Consider the following 14,855-nt stretch of genomic DNA (forward strand, 5'->3'; position numbering starts at 1 on the left):
AAAAAAAAAAAAAAAAAAAAAAAAAAAAAAATCAAATTCAAATTTCAGAATTTAGAAAGTGCAAAGTCATGAAACTGTGTTTTCTTCAGAGTTCTCCATAATGACACTATATAGTAATTCAAATATCTTTAATGGGATAAAGTGAATTAGTGTATTTTCTACTGTGAGTATTGAAAATATAATCTATGTTTTGTTCTTGTTTCTTTAGGTGCATATCTTTTACCATATTTAATACTACTTATGGTAATAGGCATTCCCCTTTTTTTCCTGGAACTCTCTGTGGGTCAAAGAATTCGGCGAGGCAGCATTGGTGTATGGAATTACATAAGCCCTAAACTGGGCGGGATTGGATTTGCAAGTTGTGTAGTAAGTTTCCTGGTGTTGATGTATGCTGTAATCTTTATAGGGTTTGAAATGATATAATTCATTTTTAAATGAAACTTTGGAGTGTGTGTTAATAAACAACTCTTTTACCATGTTTTAGAAAACATTACTGGCATATGGACTAACTATAAATATTGCTATAGCTCGGTGTTGTTAATGCCTGTTCTAAGTCCTGAGAAAGATATTAACTTTTTAGAAAAGATAATGTGTTCCAAATAAATAATAAAATGAAGAGGATTTTTAAATGTTAAGTAACATTTTATGCATTTGATTTCATTGTTTTAATGGAAAAGGTATGAGAGGTTTAATGGAATGTCATTTTATTTTGCAGGTGTGCTATTTTGTGGCTCTCTACTACAACGTCATCATTGGCTGGAGTTTGTTTTATTTTTCTCAGTCTTTTCAGCAACCCCTGCCTTGGGATCAGTGTCCTTTGGTGAAAAATGCTTCACACACTTGTAAGATATGTATAATATAGTGTTTTGGTATTTAAGCATTATAAGAGTGGCAAAGGTACAAGCTTTCAAGATATTTTCTTTTTAAAAATAATGTAGAAACATCATTCAAAATTATCATTATAACAGACTTTGCTCACATTCAGGATTGACATACTCTTAGAGATAGACTTTTGGGACCATCTAGTTTTTCTAGCTCTTTCCTAGTTATTTTACTATGCCCTATGATATTAGGGTAAAGTATTATAAGCCTTCACTTATTAACTTTGATAATCTTTATTTTGTATGCCCTGATTGATGCCTTACATTTTCATTAAAACTAACACAAAGGGGACAGAAATATGAATTTGAATGAAAATAATTGCTTTTATATCTTTGGTTCTCTTGTTTCGTACTTTTCCCATCATTTTTTAAATCCCATAAGATAATATAAATATTATAAAGAGCAGTCACCTATAGTAGTGATGTCCAGTAAACATAGATTCTAATGCCCAAGTATAGTTTATATTTTTCAAGTAAACATGTTTAAAGAAAGTAAAAAGAAATAGGTGAAATATTTTACTTAATCTAATATATGAAAATATTATTTCAATATATAATTACTCTAAACATTATTAATATAATAATTCACAATAATTTCCAATACTGAATCTGAAATCTAGTTCAAATTTCACATTTGTAACCCATGTCACTTTAGATTGGCCCCATTTCAAAAGCAACACTTGGCCAGCAGCTAGCATATTTGACAGTGCTTACCCAGGGAGTCAATCCCATAACTCCAGGGGTAGTAGGGGTGATAAGCCTGATTTGTTTACATTACTTTGATAAGGGTTTGGGTGCAGTGGCTCACGCCTGTAATCCCAGCACTTTGGGAGGCCAAGGCAGGTGGAACCCCTGAGGGTCAGGAGTTTGAGAACAGTCTGGCCAATGTGGTGAAACCACATCTTTACTAAAAATACAAAAATTAGCTGGCTTTGGTGGTGGGTGTCTGTAATCCCAACTACTTGGGAGGCTGAGGCAGGAGAATCACTTGAACCTGGGAGGCAGAGGTTGCAGTGAGCCGAGATCGTGCCATTGCACTCCAGCTTGGGCAGCGGAGCAAAACTTGGTCTCAAAATAAAATAAAATAAAATAAAATAAATAAATAAAATTACTTTGATAAGAAGTTCACATATTCTTACTGCAGAAGTGCATAAGAAATATCTAAGAGGATACATTTCTGTTGGTTGCACAGTTGAGATTTTATTGTTCATTGTGAATTTACATGCTGCTATACAATGGTAGTACTTTTCTAGGAAGCATTAAAAATTCACTTACAGGTTTATTGGACAAAAAATTGTCTCATTGCTCTTTATATTCTGAAATAATTGTGTGTTACTTTTCTTTCTACAGTTGTAGAACCAGAATGTGAACAAAGTTCTGCCACCACCTATTACTGGTACAGGGAAGCACTGAATATTTCAAGTTCCATTTCTGAAAGTGGGGGCTTAAACTGGAAGATGACCATCTGCTTGTTGGCTGCCTGGGTCATGGTTTGCTTGGCTATGATCAAAGGCATTCAGTCTTCTGGAAAAGTTAGTATGTTAGAGCCCTTCTCTGTTCTGCTAATCACCATTTCTGGATTCATCCCTCTTTCAAATTCTGTTACAAATTTCTGTGGGCAAATCATTCTAGGTAGTTAAAGATTAGTGAAAAGTGACACTTTAAAAGTGTGCTTAAATTTTAAAAGACAAAACATAAGTGTTTTATAATAAAATCTAAGGTTAATTATAATCTTTCCTTATTTCAACAAGATCTTTAAAATTTTTGTTAATACTTAAAAGTCCTTTCTTCTTGCCATTTATTCAATTTACCCTAATGTTTCAGTTCTCTAATTACCAATTAGTTAGATTATGGAAGTTGGGAAAGTAGTAAAATGAGTAATTCATTCGTTTTGTTTGTTTGATAATCATTTGTTTCACTCTGCTGTAGGATTGTTCAAGAATAGTTGCATTAAGACATTTTGAGAATAAAGCTCAATGTGGCAAGGGTTCTTAAAGCTCACTGAACATCATTAAGTACGTTAATAATATTCAACAACGGAATTCAGACGTGCGCCTGTAGACTAATTATCATTCCTTCCAGGGCCAAAATTGAATACATTTAGGAATGGTCTGTGGTTTAAAAAAGACATTAAGTACCATTCTCCGTAGCTTGTTTGTTGTTACTTCTTAAAGGATGCACCTAGGAAACGTAATTGCTATTTCCACTAATTCTTGCTCCTTCATATTTCCTTTTTTTTTTTTTTACTCATTATCACAGCATCATTCTAAAGCCTCTCTATATCTCCTTGGCCTGGATCATAGCAAGAATCTTACTGCTGATCTCTTCTCTCTGCCCCCCTTTAACCAGTACAGCCTGTACCATTTTCCTTTTCTTTCTTTTTTTTCTTTTTTTTGAGATGAAGTCCTCGCTCTGTCGCCCAAAGCTGGACGTGCAGTGGCCCAGATCTCAGCTCACTGCAAGTCTCCGCCTCCGCGGTTTAGCCATTCTTCGCTGCCTCAGCCTCCCCAGTAGCTGGGACTACAGTCGCCCGCCACCCGGCTAGTTTTTTGTAATTTTTTTAGTAGAGACGGGGTTTCACCGTATTAGCCAGGATGGTCTCGATCTCCTGACCTTGTGATCCGCCCGTCTCGGCCTCCCAAAGTGCTGGGATTACAGGCTTGAGCCACCGCGCCCGGCCCATTTTCCTTTTCAAAGTATAACTCTGATTTCAGGCTGACTTATTACCACTCATCATCACATACTAGCAGGAATGGCAATAGTATTAGTAGTAGCAGCAGTAATAGTAGAAGTAGTCATAATAATAATAATAATAATAGATGATGATAAAGATGTTTCTGACAATAATTAGGGTAAGAACAATAATTGAAGCCAATATTTATTACAAATTTATTTTGCTTTGGGCACTGTGATAAACTACTTTTATGCTTTATCCCATTTAATTATAAAAACAACTCTTGAGAAGTAATTTTGATTTTCAGAACAATTTTGCAGATTTAAAATAAACAGACTTGAGAAATTAGGTTGACTTATCCAAAGTTTCATGGCTACTAAGTTCTAGTATTTGGAGTCAAATGCAAGTCTGTCTCAATCTAGAGCCCATGTTCTTTAACTGCAACACTATAATGTCTCACCCTGTCCTAGTCCCAAAAATTAGTGAATTCTTTCAGGGCAGAAGTCTGTCTAATTCATCTTTGCTTCCTGTTACTTTATATTTAATTAAAATTTTTAGTGACTTTTAAAATTGTAAATTGTAGCTGATTTTACATTTACCTTCCTGCAGGAAACTCTGTATCATTTTGTCTTTTGAATTTGTGAATATACTTGATAACACATCTAAATATCTTTAAGTCTTTGGCAAATGTTATTGTATTGTATGACTAAATAACTTCAAATTGTTCAATTGTGTGTCTTCCACTACGTCAGAACTACATTCCCCTCACATTATAAATGAAGGAATAGATTCTTAAACAAGACCTAACCATATTTATATGATTCCTAACATAGTATCATTTGGTAGAAAGAAAACCAACTGTAGTCATCCAGAGAAGCTCGAAAACTCTTGTACTCAAGTTCTGTTACTACCACCTTTTGTTTCTGTTTCTTCTTAGTCTGTGTCGTAGCATCACTTAACGAACTATGCATCCTTTTCTTATCACAGAATCTTGGGCTTGTTTTTCTCATGTCACATAGTATAAATTTATATAGAAAATGTAATACAGTTTATTTAGTACATACACTCATTACTTTAATGAGAATGCTTCAGGAAAAGACTAGTATTTGGGCAATATTTGAAGAAAGAATTTAACAGGCACTGATGGGGAGAAAGCTAGCTGTAGGTAATGTGAGCAAAGATGTGGAAGCCAAAATAGTCACAATTCCTCAATCTGAAACAATGAGTTAAGTATAATAAGAATGACTTCATGAGGAATTAAATGTTAAGCTTTGTGTTTACCTACTAAACAGAAAATGCCCCCAAATAAACAGCATCACAAGTACTGAAGAGAGAAGAAATATTGTTTAAGGCTAGTGCATGGAAAAACAACTTAGAGGATTTAGCAGCTAAAAGAAGAATGAGTCAGCTGGTGATGTGCTTGGTCAAACCACATAGTCATACATGCATATACATATACCACAAAATGCTAAGTGGAAACTGCATGAATTAAAAGAGGGGTATGATAGGGACATTGTCCTTTGGGCTAGGTAGGTACATATCAGTTGGACCACATCTGCAATACTGGATTTTACTGAAATATTGTATTTTCCTTTTTATTATGAGAACTTTCAGCTCTTTGATCAAAGTCTTCAAATAGTTAAACAAAAGAAGAATAGGGTTGCTTTGTGTGGCCATAGAAAGCAAAACTGTGATCAAATATTGGGTATTATGGAGGAGGTTGTGATGGTGGTAAGCCTTCAAAGAAAGAAAGGCCTTTTAAGAATCAAACTTGATAATAATGAAATCAGTTGCCTCAATGGTAGAGAGCTCAGCATCATTGGAGATGGTCACACAGAAGTGGCATGTGCCCTAGTTACAGCATCTAATAAAGGGATGCCTGTCTCAAATATGGAGGATAGAAATGAGTAGCTCCAAGCTTTCTTCTAACTCTAAGGTAGTGTTTTCTACTCCGACTACTTTTCTATTATTACTATTACTATGCTAAATACTGTGCATACATTAGCTTGTTTATTCTTTCTGTCAGCTAGATAATTTGTGTATTTTATCCCCATTTCACTGCAAAGTTGACAAGCTCAGGAAAAATAAATAATTGGCTAGAATTAAGCAACCAATACATGATAGACAGGGCTAAAACTAGGCTACAAAATTTTCAAAAAGAATGATACATTCTGAAGGAATATGTATAATAAACATTTTCATATGTAAAACAATGGTTTATGGTTTTGATTTTTTAAACAGTTTAGTAAAATGAAAATGTTTTATACATGTTTTATACAATCTTTTGAATGATAAAATAGTCTCTCTTACTAACGTACTTGCTTCTACAGGCGTAACAGTTGTCAAGGCCCAGGGGGGTCTTAAAAATCAGTCAAAGGAGCATGTTTCATTGTATCATTTCCCAGTTTTAAAAATGTATACTTCTTGGACAATGTGTAAGAATGATTCACCCATTCATTATTATTTTGAGAAAATATTTATTAAGCACTTACTATGTTCTAGACACTGATCTAGTTTAGGAAATATAGCTAACAAGGTAAACAATGTGCCTGTCCTCATGGAGTTTCCATTATAGTAGCAGAGGCAGCAAACGATAAACACATTTATAAAATAACTTCAAGTTACAAGACATAAAGCATGGAAACAAGAAAGTAGTTGGTATGCATATAGTCAGTAGGTTGAATTTAACTCATTTTAATAATATTATGCAACTGACTATTTTGGTCTAATAAGATTAGAGCTATATGACCGGATGCAAATAATTTGTGTTTAAAAATGACACAGATATTTATATAACCTGCTGACTCCTAAGACACATCTTTTTAAATCATGGAATTTAATAATGAAATGTTTTGTCCTCTTACCTGCTCACAGAGGAATACAATTGATGTGTTGCCTTCTTAATATCACTTAAATGTCTGAAATATTGACTTATTTTTCTCCATTTTGTGGGCTTGAAATGTTATTGTAACTTACTAGGTTTTATTGAATACAGATCAGTGTTCTTAAGAATTTAAATGTTTGTTGAATTAATAAATGAAAATTGAAATGTCTGGACATATAATTAGAATATAATTTTCAAAATACTGCAGAATAAAGATAAGCTTGCAATTTTAGGAATTTTATGCAGAAAGAAAAACTCAAATTCCTGTAAATCCTATCTCAATGAACAATGTATTTGAATATCTGCTGTTTGTCAGGCACTGATGGATATGCCTATGAGGCCACAGTCTGTCCTCATGGAACCCATAATTCAATGAATTGTGCACAAGAAGAAAAACTTAAATTCCTATAAATCTTATCTTAATGTGCAATATTTTTTAGTATTATATTATTGTAAAACAACAGTACAACATATTGTAATGATGATTAGAACATACTAAGTGGAGTAACAGAAGCACATAGAAAGTGTGTGATAGTGGCCAGGCGGTGGCTCACGCCTGTAATCCCAGCACTTTTGGAGGTCGAGGCAGGTGGCTTGCCTGAGCTCATGAGTTTGAGACCAGCCTGGGCAAAACGGTGAAACTCTGTCTCTACTAAAATACAAAAAGTTAGCCGGGCATGGTGGCAGGTGCCTGTAATCCCAGCTACTCAGGAGGCTGAGGCAAAAGAATCATTTGAACTCGGGAAGCAGTGGTTGCAGCGAGCCGAGACTGTACCACGGCACTCCACCCTCGGTGACAGAGTGAGACTCGGTCTCCAAAAAAAAAACAGAAAGAAAGAAAAAAGAAAGTGTGTGATAGTGTAGAGTCAGCAATTGCAGTTAAACTGGATTTGGAAGAAGGCTTCACAGGGGATGTAAATTTTAGAGCAGGGTTTGATGGTTGAAGAGAAGTTCACCAGCAAGTTCACAGAGAACTGTGTGTAGGCACAGATAACAGCATGTACAAAGCTCAACGACTACTGAGTATTTCTGTGTGACTTTTACATACAACTTGTGCAGCTTGTGGAAGATGAAGGATGATATGCAAATTGATTGATGATATTGAAGGATCTGTGAACTCTTGTCAAATGATGGGCTGTTACCTAGCAAACAGTGTGGAACATTTGAGGATTTTAAATAGTTCAGTGACAGCACCAGATTTTTAGAAAGATCACTCTGGCAAGTGTGAAAGATGAAAGGTGGATTTCTGGGATGCAGAGGAAAGCTAACAGAACCTGGAGGCAAGATGAGCAGGAAACTGTTTTCAGACTGAAAGGTGTTGTGCTATTGAGAGGGGAAGCAAAGGGACAGATGTGAGATTTCTGTGGTAGAGTTAGCTGGGTGTGGTGATCAGTTGGTTTACGGGATTTGAGAAAGAGGGACATACTAAGGATAGATTCGAATATTTTAGCCTGGAATAATATGAGTACAGGAAGAATCTTTTCTTAGTACCTAATTAGAAATTATATTAAAAATATAAAGATAAAATATGAAATTAAAATATAAAATTAAAAGGTATATTTTATTGGATAAAATCATAATCTAGACTTTATAATGTATAATCTTCATTTCATTTATATAAAAGTAGAATTAATGGAAGTCATTTATATTATTTATAAAGCAGTACATTTGAGTTTTGTTTTAAAAGGTAAAAACAAGCTATTGTTCGAAAATAAATTCATACTTCTGACTAGCCTCAGCACTTGTGAAGAAGAGTCATAAAGGTGATAACTTTGATTCAAGTGAGATCAAGGCGACTGCCAAATGTAATGAATGCCAGATGCAGGCAGGGAGAATGAAAAAAATCCATCTGAAAGCATTCTGATTTTTTAAAAAAATCAAAAAATTTGAGTGAAGGATTAATCAAAGGGTTAAACCAATTTGAAATTATTAAAAAATTATGTTCATTACAACTAATTAAGTTAAAATATAATTTAGTTTTAAAATATTGAGTTCTAAAGTATGCTGACATTTTATCCATATTTTTTCCTTAGGGTGTGCCACGTGTTTAAATATGATTCTTAAGTGGGTAAAACGAGACAGAAAGTGCCCCTTATTGTGTTACCTTATGTTAATGTTGTTTGTAGTTATTACTGAATTCAGTATCTCTTACCTGCCCGGAGGCATCATTTGCTATGACACTTTTCCCTCCATTGTTTCCATTCTCCTTCCATTCCTTCCTTCCACAGATACATATAGTAGAGTTACTATGTCAGCAACTGTGTTAGGTGTGTGGGATGTGGTAGTAAACAGAAAAGATCTTTACCCTCACTAGCTTATACCCTGGTAGAAGATACAAAAACAAACACAGAAACACATAAATAAAATTCCAAAAGTGCTAAGTACTCTAAAGAACAACAACAAACCCAGATAATATCACTGAGGGTTGGCAGGGGCAGATGGGAGAGAGAGAATGGAAAAAGGCGTCACCTTATTTTGGGTGGTCAGGGAAGACCTCAGGGAGAAGATGAAGATGAGACTAAAATAGTAAGGAGGGGCAAGTCATCTGCAAATAAGGAAGAGGTGCTTCTGAAGGAAGGTGCAGCCCTGCACCCTAAGGCTGGCTGAGCTTGGTAGACTCACAGGATAGCAGGGGCCTGAGTGGCCAGAGCTCCATGGGAAGAGTGGTGAGCAGGCAGTCAGGCACTGTAGCGTAAGGCTTTGCAGGCCAGAGGGTGGAATCAACACTTCACTCCAATGGCATTAGAAATTCCTGGAGTGTTTTAAGCAGGGAATGACATAAACCAAAGGGTAGCCAGCAATTCAGAGAGGAGAATATTATGAATGGTTCAGAACCACTTCTAGATGTTTGGCTTTACCTGTGGGATGGAGGGTGGGGCCATTTTCTGAAATAGAGATGGGTGGGAACAACTTTGAGGGAAATTCAGAAGTTTTCTTCTGGATCTGAAACGTTTTAGAGACCTACTAGGCCTCCAGAGGAAGATGTCAAGGAGGCAGTGAATGTCTGAGTAGCACACTTCGTTTTCTATTATAAATATTTGATGAACTGTTTAATGGTGAAAATTGCTGAAGCGGAAAGTAAAATCTTTACACATTTGATTGTTTGGGTTCTGGAAGATGCAGCATAGGAACAATGCTGCACTGAAAGCTTTACAGAATCACAGTGAAAATTTGGTTAAAAGAAAAAGACATAGAATTTTATTTTGCTACTTAGAACAACAAAAAAGTAGGAATTCATTAGGTAGGTAGTGCGTGTTCATTTCTGTCTTAAATATTTCTTGTTTTATGGACTATAAGGAATCAACACTATTGAAGCTACACCATAGCTTATGGATTTTTTCAAAGGAGATAGAATCTTTTAAATTTAAATTACATCTCAGATAGAATCTTAAGGCCAAATCACAACTCATAAACCATTCTTAAAAAATGACTTTAGAAGTTATTAATAGTTTTATTAACCCTGTCATGAAACAGTGACTGTCAAAGTACAGAAACTAACATATAAAATCTTAACTATAAAATATAATTGTCATAGCATCTCACTTATTTTATTTTCTTTCTTTGCAGATAATATATTTTAGTTCTCTGTTTCCATATGTGGTACTTATATGCTTCCTCATCAGAGCATTCCTTTTAAATGGTTCAGTTGATGGAATTCGCCACATGTTTACCCCTAAGGTATGTACCGTATTTCTATTTAAGGCTTATGATCATGAAAGCTTTATGTTTATTGTTAAAATGTTCTAAGTTATATTTAAGGAATAATTTTTCTAATATATGTACATTAAACTTTTAAAATATAGTTTTAACCAGTCTAGAAAACCAGCATTTTTTATGTATAATTATGGCCATCTATCTCCATTTTCTATATCCCATTTTGATTTTAGAGTAAGGCTACCACTATTTCAACTTCAAAATCCCTCTTTTATAATAAATTTATTTCTAATTTTATACTGATTAAACTACAATTTTTTGGTCTTCATTTACTCTTTCCCCTTTATTCTAGTGCTTTTAATCTTTTGTGTTATGGACCCATTTGAAAAGTGACGAGGATTTTCTTACCAAAAAAAAGTAGTGAACATATTAATTTGTTTAGTGTATCCGGAGGTTGACCGATCACCTAGAATCCGTGGACCCTAAAATAAGATTAAGAACCCTAAAATACTCTCTCAGAGAAAATTAGTGTTTTCTTTTCTTAATGAATTTTTTTGAGGTTTTGTAGTTTTGTATCTTCTGGAAGAATATAGTGATCAGCTTGTGAAATTCTGTAACTTCTATAGACGCATGTATATTTTAGGAAAATTCTCATTAGACTCCATCAAGGGCTCAGAACTTATAATCCATCATGCAACTTAGTAGAGCTAAACTCAACACTGGGCACATTTAACCTGGTTAATCATAACTGCAGACTTAATCATAACTTCTTATATTGATTTAACAGGAAACAAATAAGTTTTTGATTATATTATATTTATGTGTGTGTATATATATGTGTATATATATATAAAATTCACTGAAATGAAGGTGATCCCCACTATTAGTTTGCTAATGCTATCATAGGCAGACATAAAGATGAAACTGTCTAAAGATAGGATTTCAAAATTAGTTTAGAAATTAAAAGTTATCTGAAGGATGAATGTGCAGGCAGCATTGTGCTGTGAGATTTGGGCGGAAGGGATTAGCTTCTCTCGAATTCTTTGTCACTCCTGGCAGCTGCCTTGATACTGCGTGAAAGAAGCTGTGTTTTTTGTGCGTCTGGTTCTGAGTTGGTATTCATTCTGTAGTAGCAAAAATGCTGACACTGGTGTCTGGTTTTCTCAGCTACTTCAAATGTCCTGTTTAACATTTAGAGTTCTTGGAACTTCTCTGTGAACAACTAGTTAAGATTTATGAGTTTCAGCCCCACTATAATTTAAATATGCTACAAATGGGCCATACTTAATGACCAAAAAACTTATATGTATAATATTGAAGAAAATGTTTTCTGAGTTCAAGACAACCAAAGTTCTGTGTGAATTTCTAGAATATATTCTCTTTCTAAACTGAAAATTGCTTCTAACAAAATTCTAAACATTTGATTTGACTAGATATTTTAGAATTTAAATGCTTATATATAATAATTATATATAGTCCCAGTACTGAAAACTGCAGCATGAATTAACATTTTTGACCTGGACTAGGGATCACTATTAAAATGTTAATTTTCCTTCAGCTAACTTTTCATTGAGTATTGATAAGACTCTATTACATTTCTGTAGGATGTGATACTCAATATGAGAAGTAGTTGTAATTTTTTTAAAAAAATTACATTGTTTGTGCAGGGGAGAAAATATGTAAGCACATCAAATACTCCTGAAACAGTGAGTGGAGGTTTAGGTCAGAGATTGGAAGGAATGCTGGTAATGTCTTTAGTAAATAGGTCTTTTCTGCCATCTAGTGGGCAAAATAGAAATAGACAGTTGAGTGTATTTTAATAGAATATGATGTAGCAATGGTCAGTAAACAATATGCGTATGTTAATTGTTCATAAATTATGAAGATAATCATGATTATGTTTAATAAGAATATTACATAGATTTTAATAACCAAAATTAGTTGAGGCAATACATCCTATTGTTTGAGAGAATATGGATTTTGGAATCTACCTGTGTTCTTATTTCATCTCTACCTCAGAGCTGCTGTGTAACCTTAGGCAAGTTATATAACCTTCCTAAGACTCAGTTAAAAGTAGCAACAACTTCATGGGTTGTTGTGAATACTAAAAGAATTAAGCCATATAAAATGCTTTTCAGTGTGTTTGCCGCTATAGCTCATCTATGTTATCGGTTACTGAGCATTTTTAGAGTGTGGTAGGCACCATGGTAAGTGGCACCCTTCTTATTATTCTGATATTTCTGTTGAAGAAGCTGAAACTCAGAGAGGACACGTCATTTGCCATTGGTTGCACTATTGTAAAATTACCAAATGGCAGAATCAGAATCTGAAACTCTCTATAGAATTCATGTTCTTAGCCATGTTTGACGTTGCTCTCAATAAAGGCAATTTGATTGTAATGGTAAAAAGAGACAAAATGCCAATTTAAACACTATTATTACTGAAATCAAACTGAACTGTTTTGATGTATTGAGGTCTGTGCCACACATGGCTGATCTGAGGTCTGTGCCACACATGGCTGATCTGAATTGTTTCATTTAAGTTTTGATTATATACAGTGATAATTATCTAAGACATAAAGCACAACTGCATGAAATATCTGTTCAATATTTAATATCTGTTCAGTGTCAGAACTTTGGATCTGAAAGAGTATCTTATAGACAATATAGATGAATTTACTCTATTTTCAAAGAAAAATCTTTTAGTAGACTTTTAAATGAATGAAGAATACATATGTGAATATGCAAAGTACAAATAGTTCAACTCTAACAAGTTTATAATCGTTTTCTGCTTCAACCATTAGATTAACAGCAGAAAACACAAAACATGGAGTGTTAGTGAAGCAACTATTAACTTTTATTGGTAATTGACCGGTTTTGCTATGGAAAGAAAAAAGACATAATGGGAAATTACTGAAGATAACTAATTTTCTTCATATTCTCATTTCATATTTCCTTTCATATTCTTAAAATATTTAAAAACCACCATGTAAGTAGAAAATCCCCATGTACTTAAAATCTCCATGTAAAGGACTGATAAACTTGCTTACTCATAATTATTTATTTCCTAAAAATAGATGTTTATTTATGCTTAAGAACATATTATTTCCTGATTTAAATAACCTGGCTGCATAAATATCATTGTAATATATTGAAACAGTAAATTCCATAAAAAATAATTTTTCTGAAATATTATTTTGTAGCTGATTCTATTATGTTTATTTTAAACAGCTTGAAATAATGCTGGAGCCCAAGGTCTGGAGAGAAGCTGCTACTCAAGTATTCTTTGCCTTAGGTCTGGGATTTGGTGGTGTCATTGCCTTTTCAAGCTACAACAAGAGAGACAACAACTGCCACTTTGATGCTGTCCTGGTGTCCTTCATCAATTTTTTCACTTCTGTCCTGGCAACACTGGTGGTGTTTGCAGTTCTGGGCTTCAAAGCAAATGTCATAAATGAGAAATGCATTACGCAGTATGAATATTAATTTCCATTTGCCTTTTTTCTTGTTTAGTTTTTATTTTGTTATTTATAATTTTATTGATACATGATAGCTATACATATTTATGACATACATGTGATAGTTGGACACAAACATATAATGTATAATGGTCAAATTTGGGTAATTGGGATAGTCATCACCTCAAACATTAATCATGTCTTTGTGTGGGGAACATGGCTCATTCATTAGCTTATAATGGCATAGTCATTTACAAACTATACACTAAAGAACTCTTATGTGCTCATTTGTATGTTGTTTTATTTTTCAGAAATTCAGAGATGATCATGAAATTTTTGCAAATGGGAAACATTAGTCAGGATATTATTCCCCATCATATCAACCTTTCAGCTGTTACTGCAGAAGATTATCATTTAGTTTATGATATCATTCAAAAAGTGAAGGAAGAAGAGTTTCCTGCTCTTCATCTCAATTCCTGCCAAATTGAAGAAGAGCTAAATAAAGTTAGTAAGCCATGTTTGAGCAATAAAATCATTATCATTCAGTTGAAATATGCATTATCCGCAGACTCCCTTCAGGAAAAGGATCTTAAAATGCCCGAGAAAGCTCTTAAAATGCCCAGAGAAGCTCCTGCGCATTGTAAGGCCTTCAGAATTTACATTCTTAATTTTAGAGAATATGATTCCTTTTTTTTTTTTTTTTTTTTTTTTTTTTTTTTTTTTTTTTTTTTGAGACGGAGTCTTGCTCTGTCGCCCAGGCTGGAGTGCAGTGGCCGGATCTCGGCTCACTGCAACCTCCGCCTCCCGGGTTCACGCCATTCTCCTGCCTCAGCCTCCCGAGTAGCTGGGACCACAGGTGCCCGCCACCTCGCCCGGCTATTTTTTTGTATTTTTAGTAGAGACGGGGTTTCACCGTGTTAGCCAGGATGGTCTCGATCTCCTGACCTCTCGATCCGCCCGTCTCGGCCTCCCAAAGTGCTGGGATTACAGGCTTGAGCCACCGCACCCAGCCCGAGAATATGTTTTCTTAAATGGCAAAGATTTGCTTTATTTTAAAAATATATTTCATCGATTGAGCCACAATAATTTAAAATATGAATACAAAGTGATTTTCAACATAGAATGATGATCAGTCTGAAATCTTTCTTGCTATGATATTCAATACAGAATTAGAATTATGGCTCTGATTTACATATACATCACATGATTGCTTTGATGCATGAATAATATTTAAAATAGAAATTTTAGTTGTTGTGTTCCACAAGTCATGATCAAGTTTTTTTTTTTTTTTTTTTTTTTTTTTTT

General features: G+C 34.2%; 1 protein-coding gene across 1 annotated transcript in view; it reads left to right on the forward strand.

Moving 5' to 3' along the window:
- The window catches only part of SLC6A15 (solute carrier family 6 member 15), a 56,785-nt gene that overhangs the window by 29,505 nt on the left and 12,425 nt on the right, over nt 1–14,855 (forward strand). Inside the window, 6 exon segments of the mRNA XM_017871698.1 lie at nt 209–366; nt 716–842; nt 2,232–2,413; nt 10,007–10,117; nt 13,324–13,565; nt 13,862–14,054. Coding sequence (XP_017727187.1) covers nt 209–366; nt 716–842; nt 2,232–2,413; nt 10,007–10,117; nt 13,324–13,565; nt 13,862–14,054 — 1,013 coding nt within the window.

This window comes from Rhinopithecus bieti, unplaced genomic scaffold, assembly GCF_001698545.2.
Source record: "Rhinopithecus bieti isolate Rb0 unplaced genomic scaffold, ASM169854v2 scaffold_5023, whole genome shotgun sequence".
Classification (NCBI taxonomy): domain Eukaryota; kingdom Metazoa; phylum Chordata; class Mammalia; order Primates; family Cercopithecidae; genus Rhinopithecus; species Rhinopithecus bieti.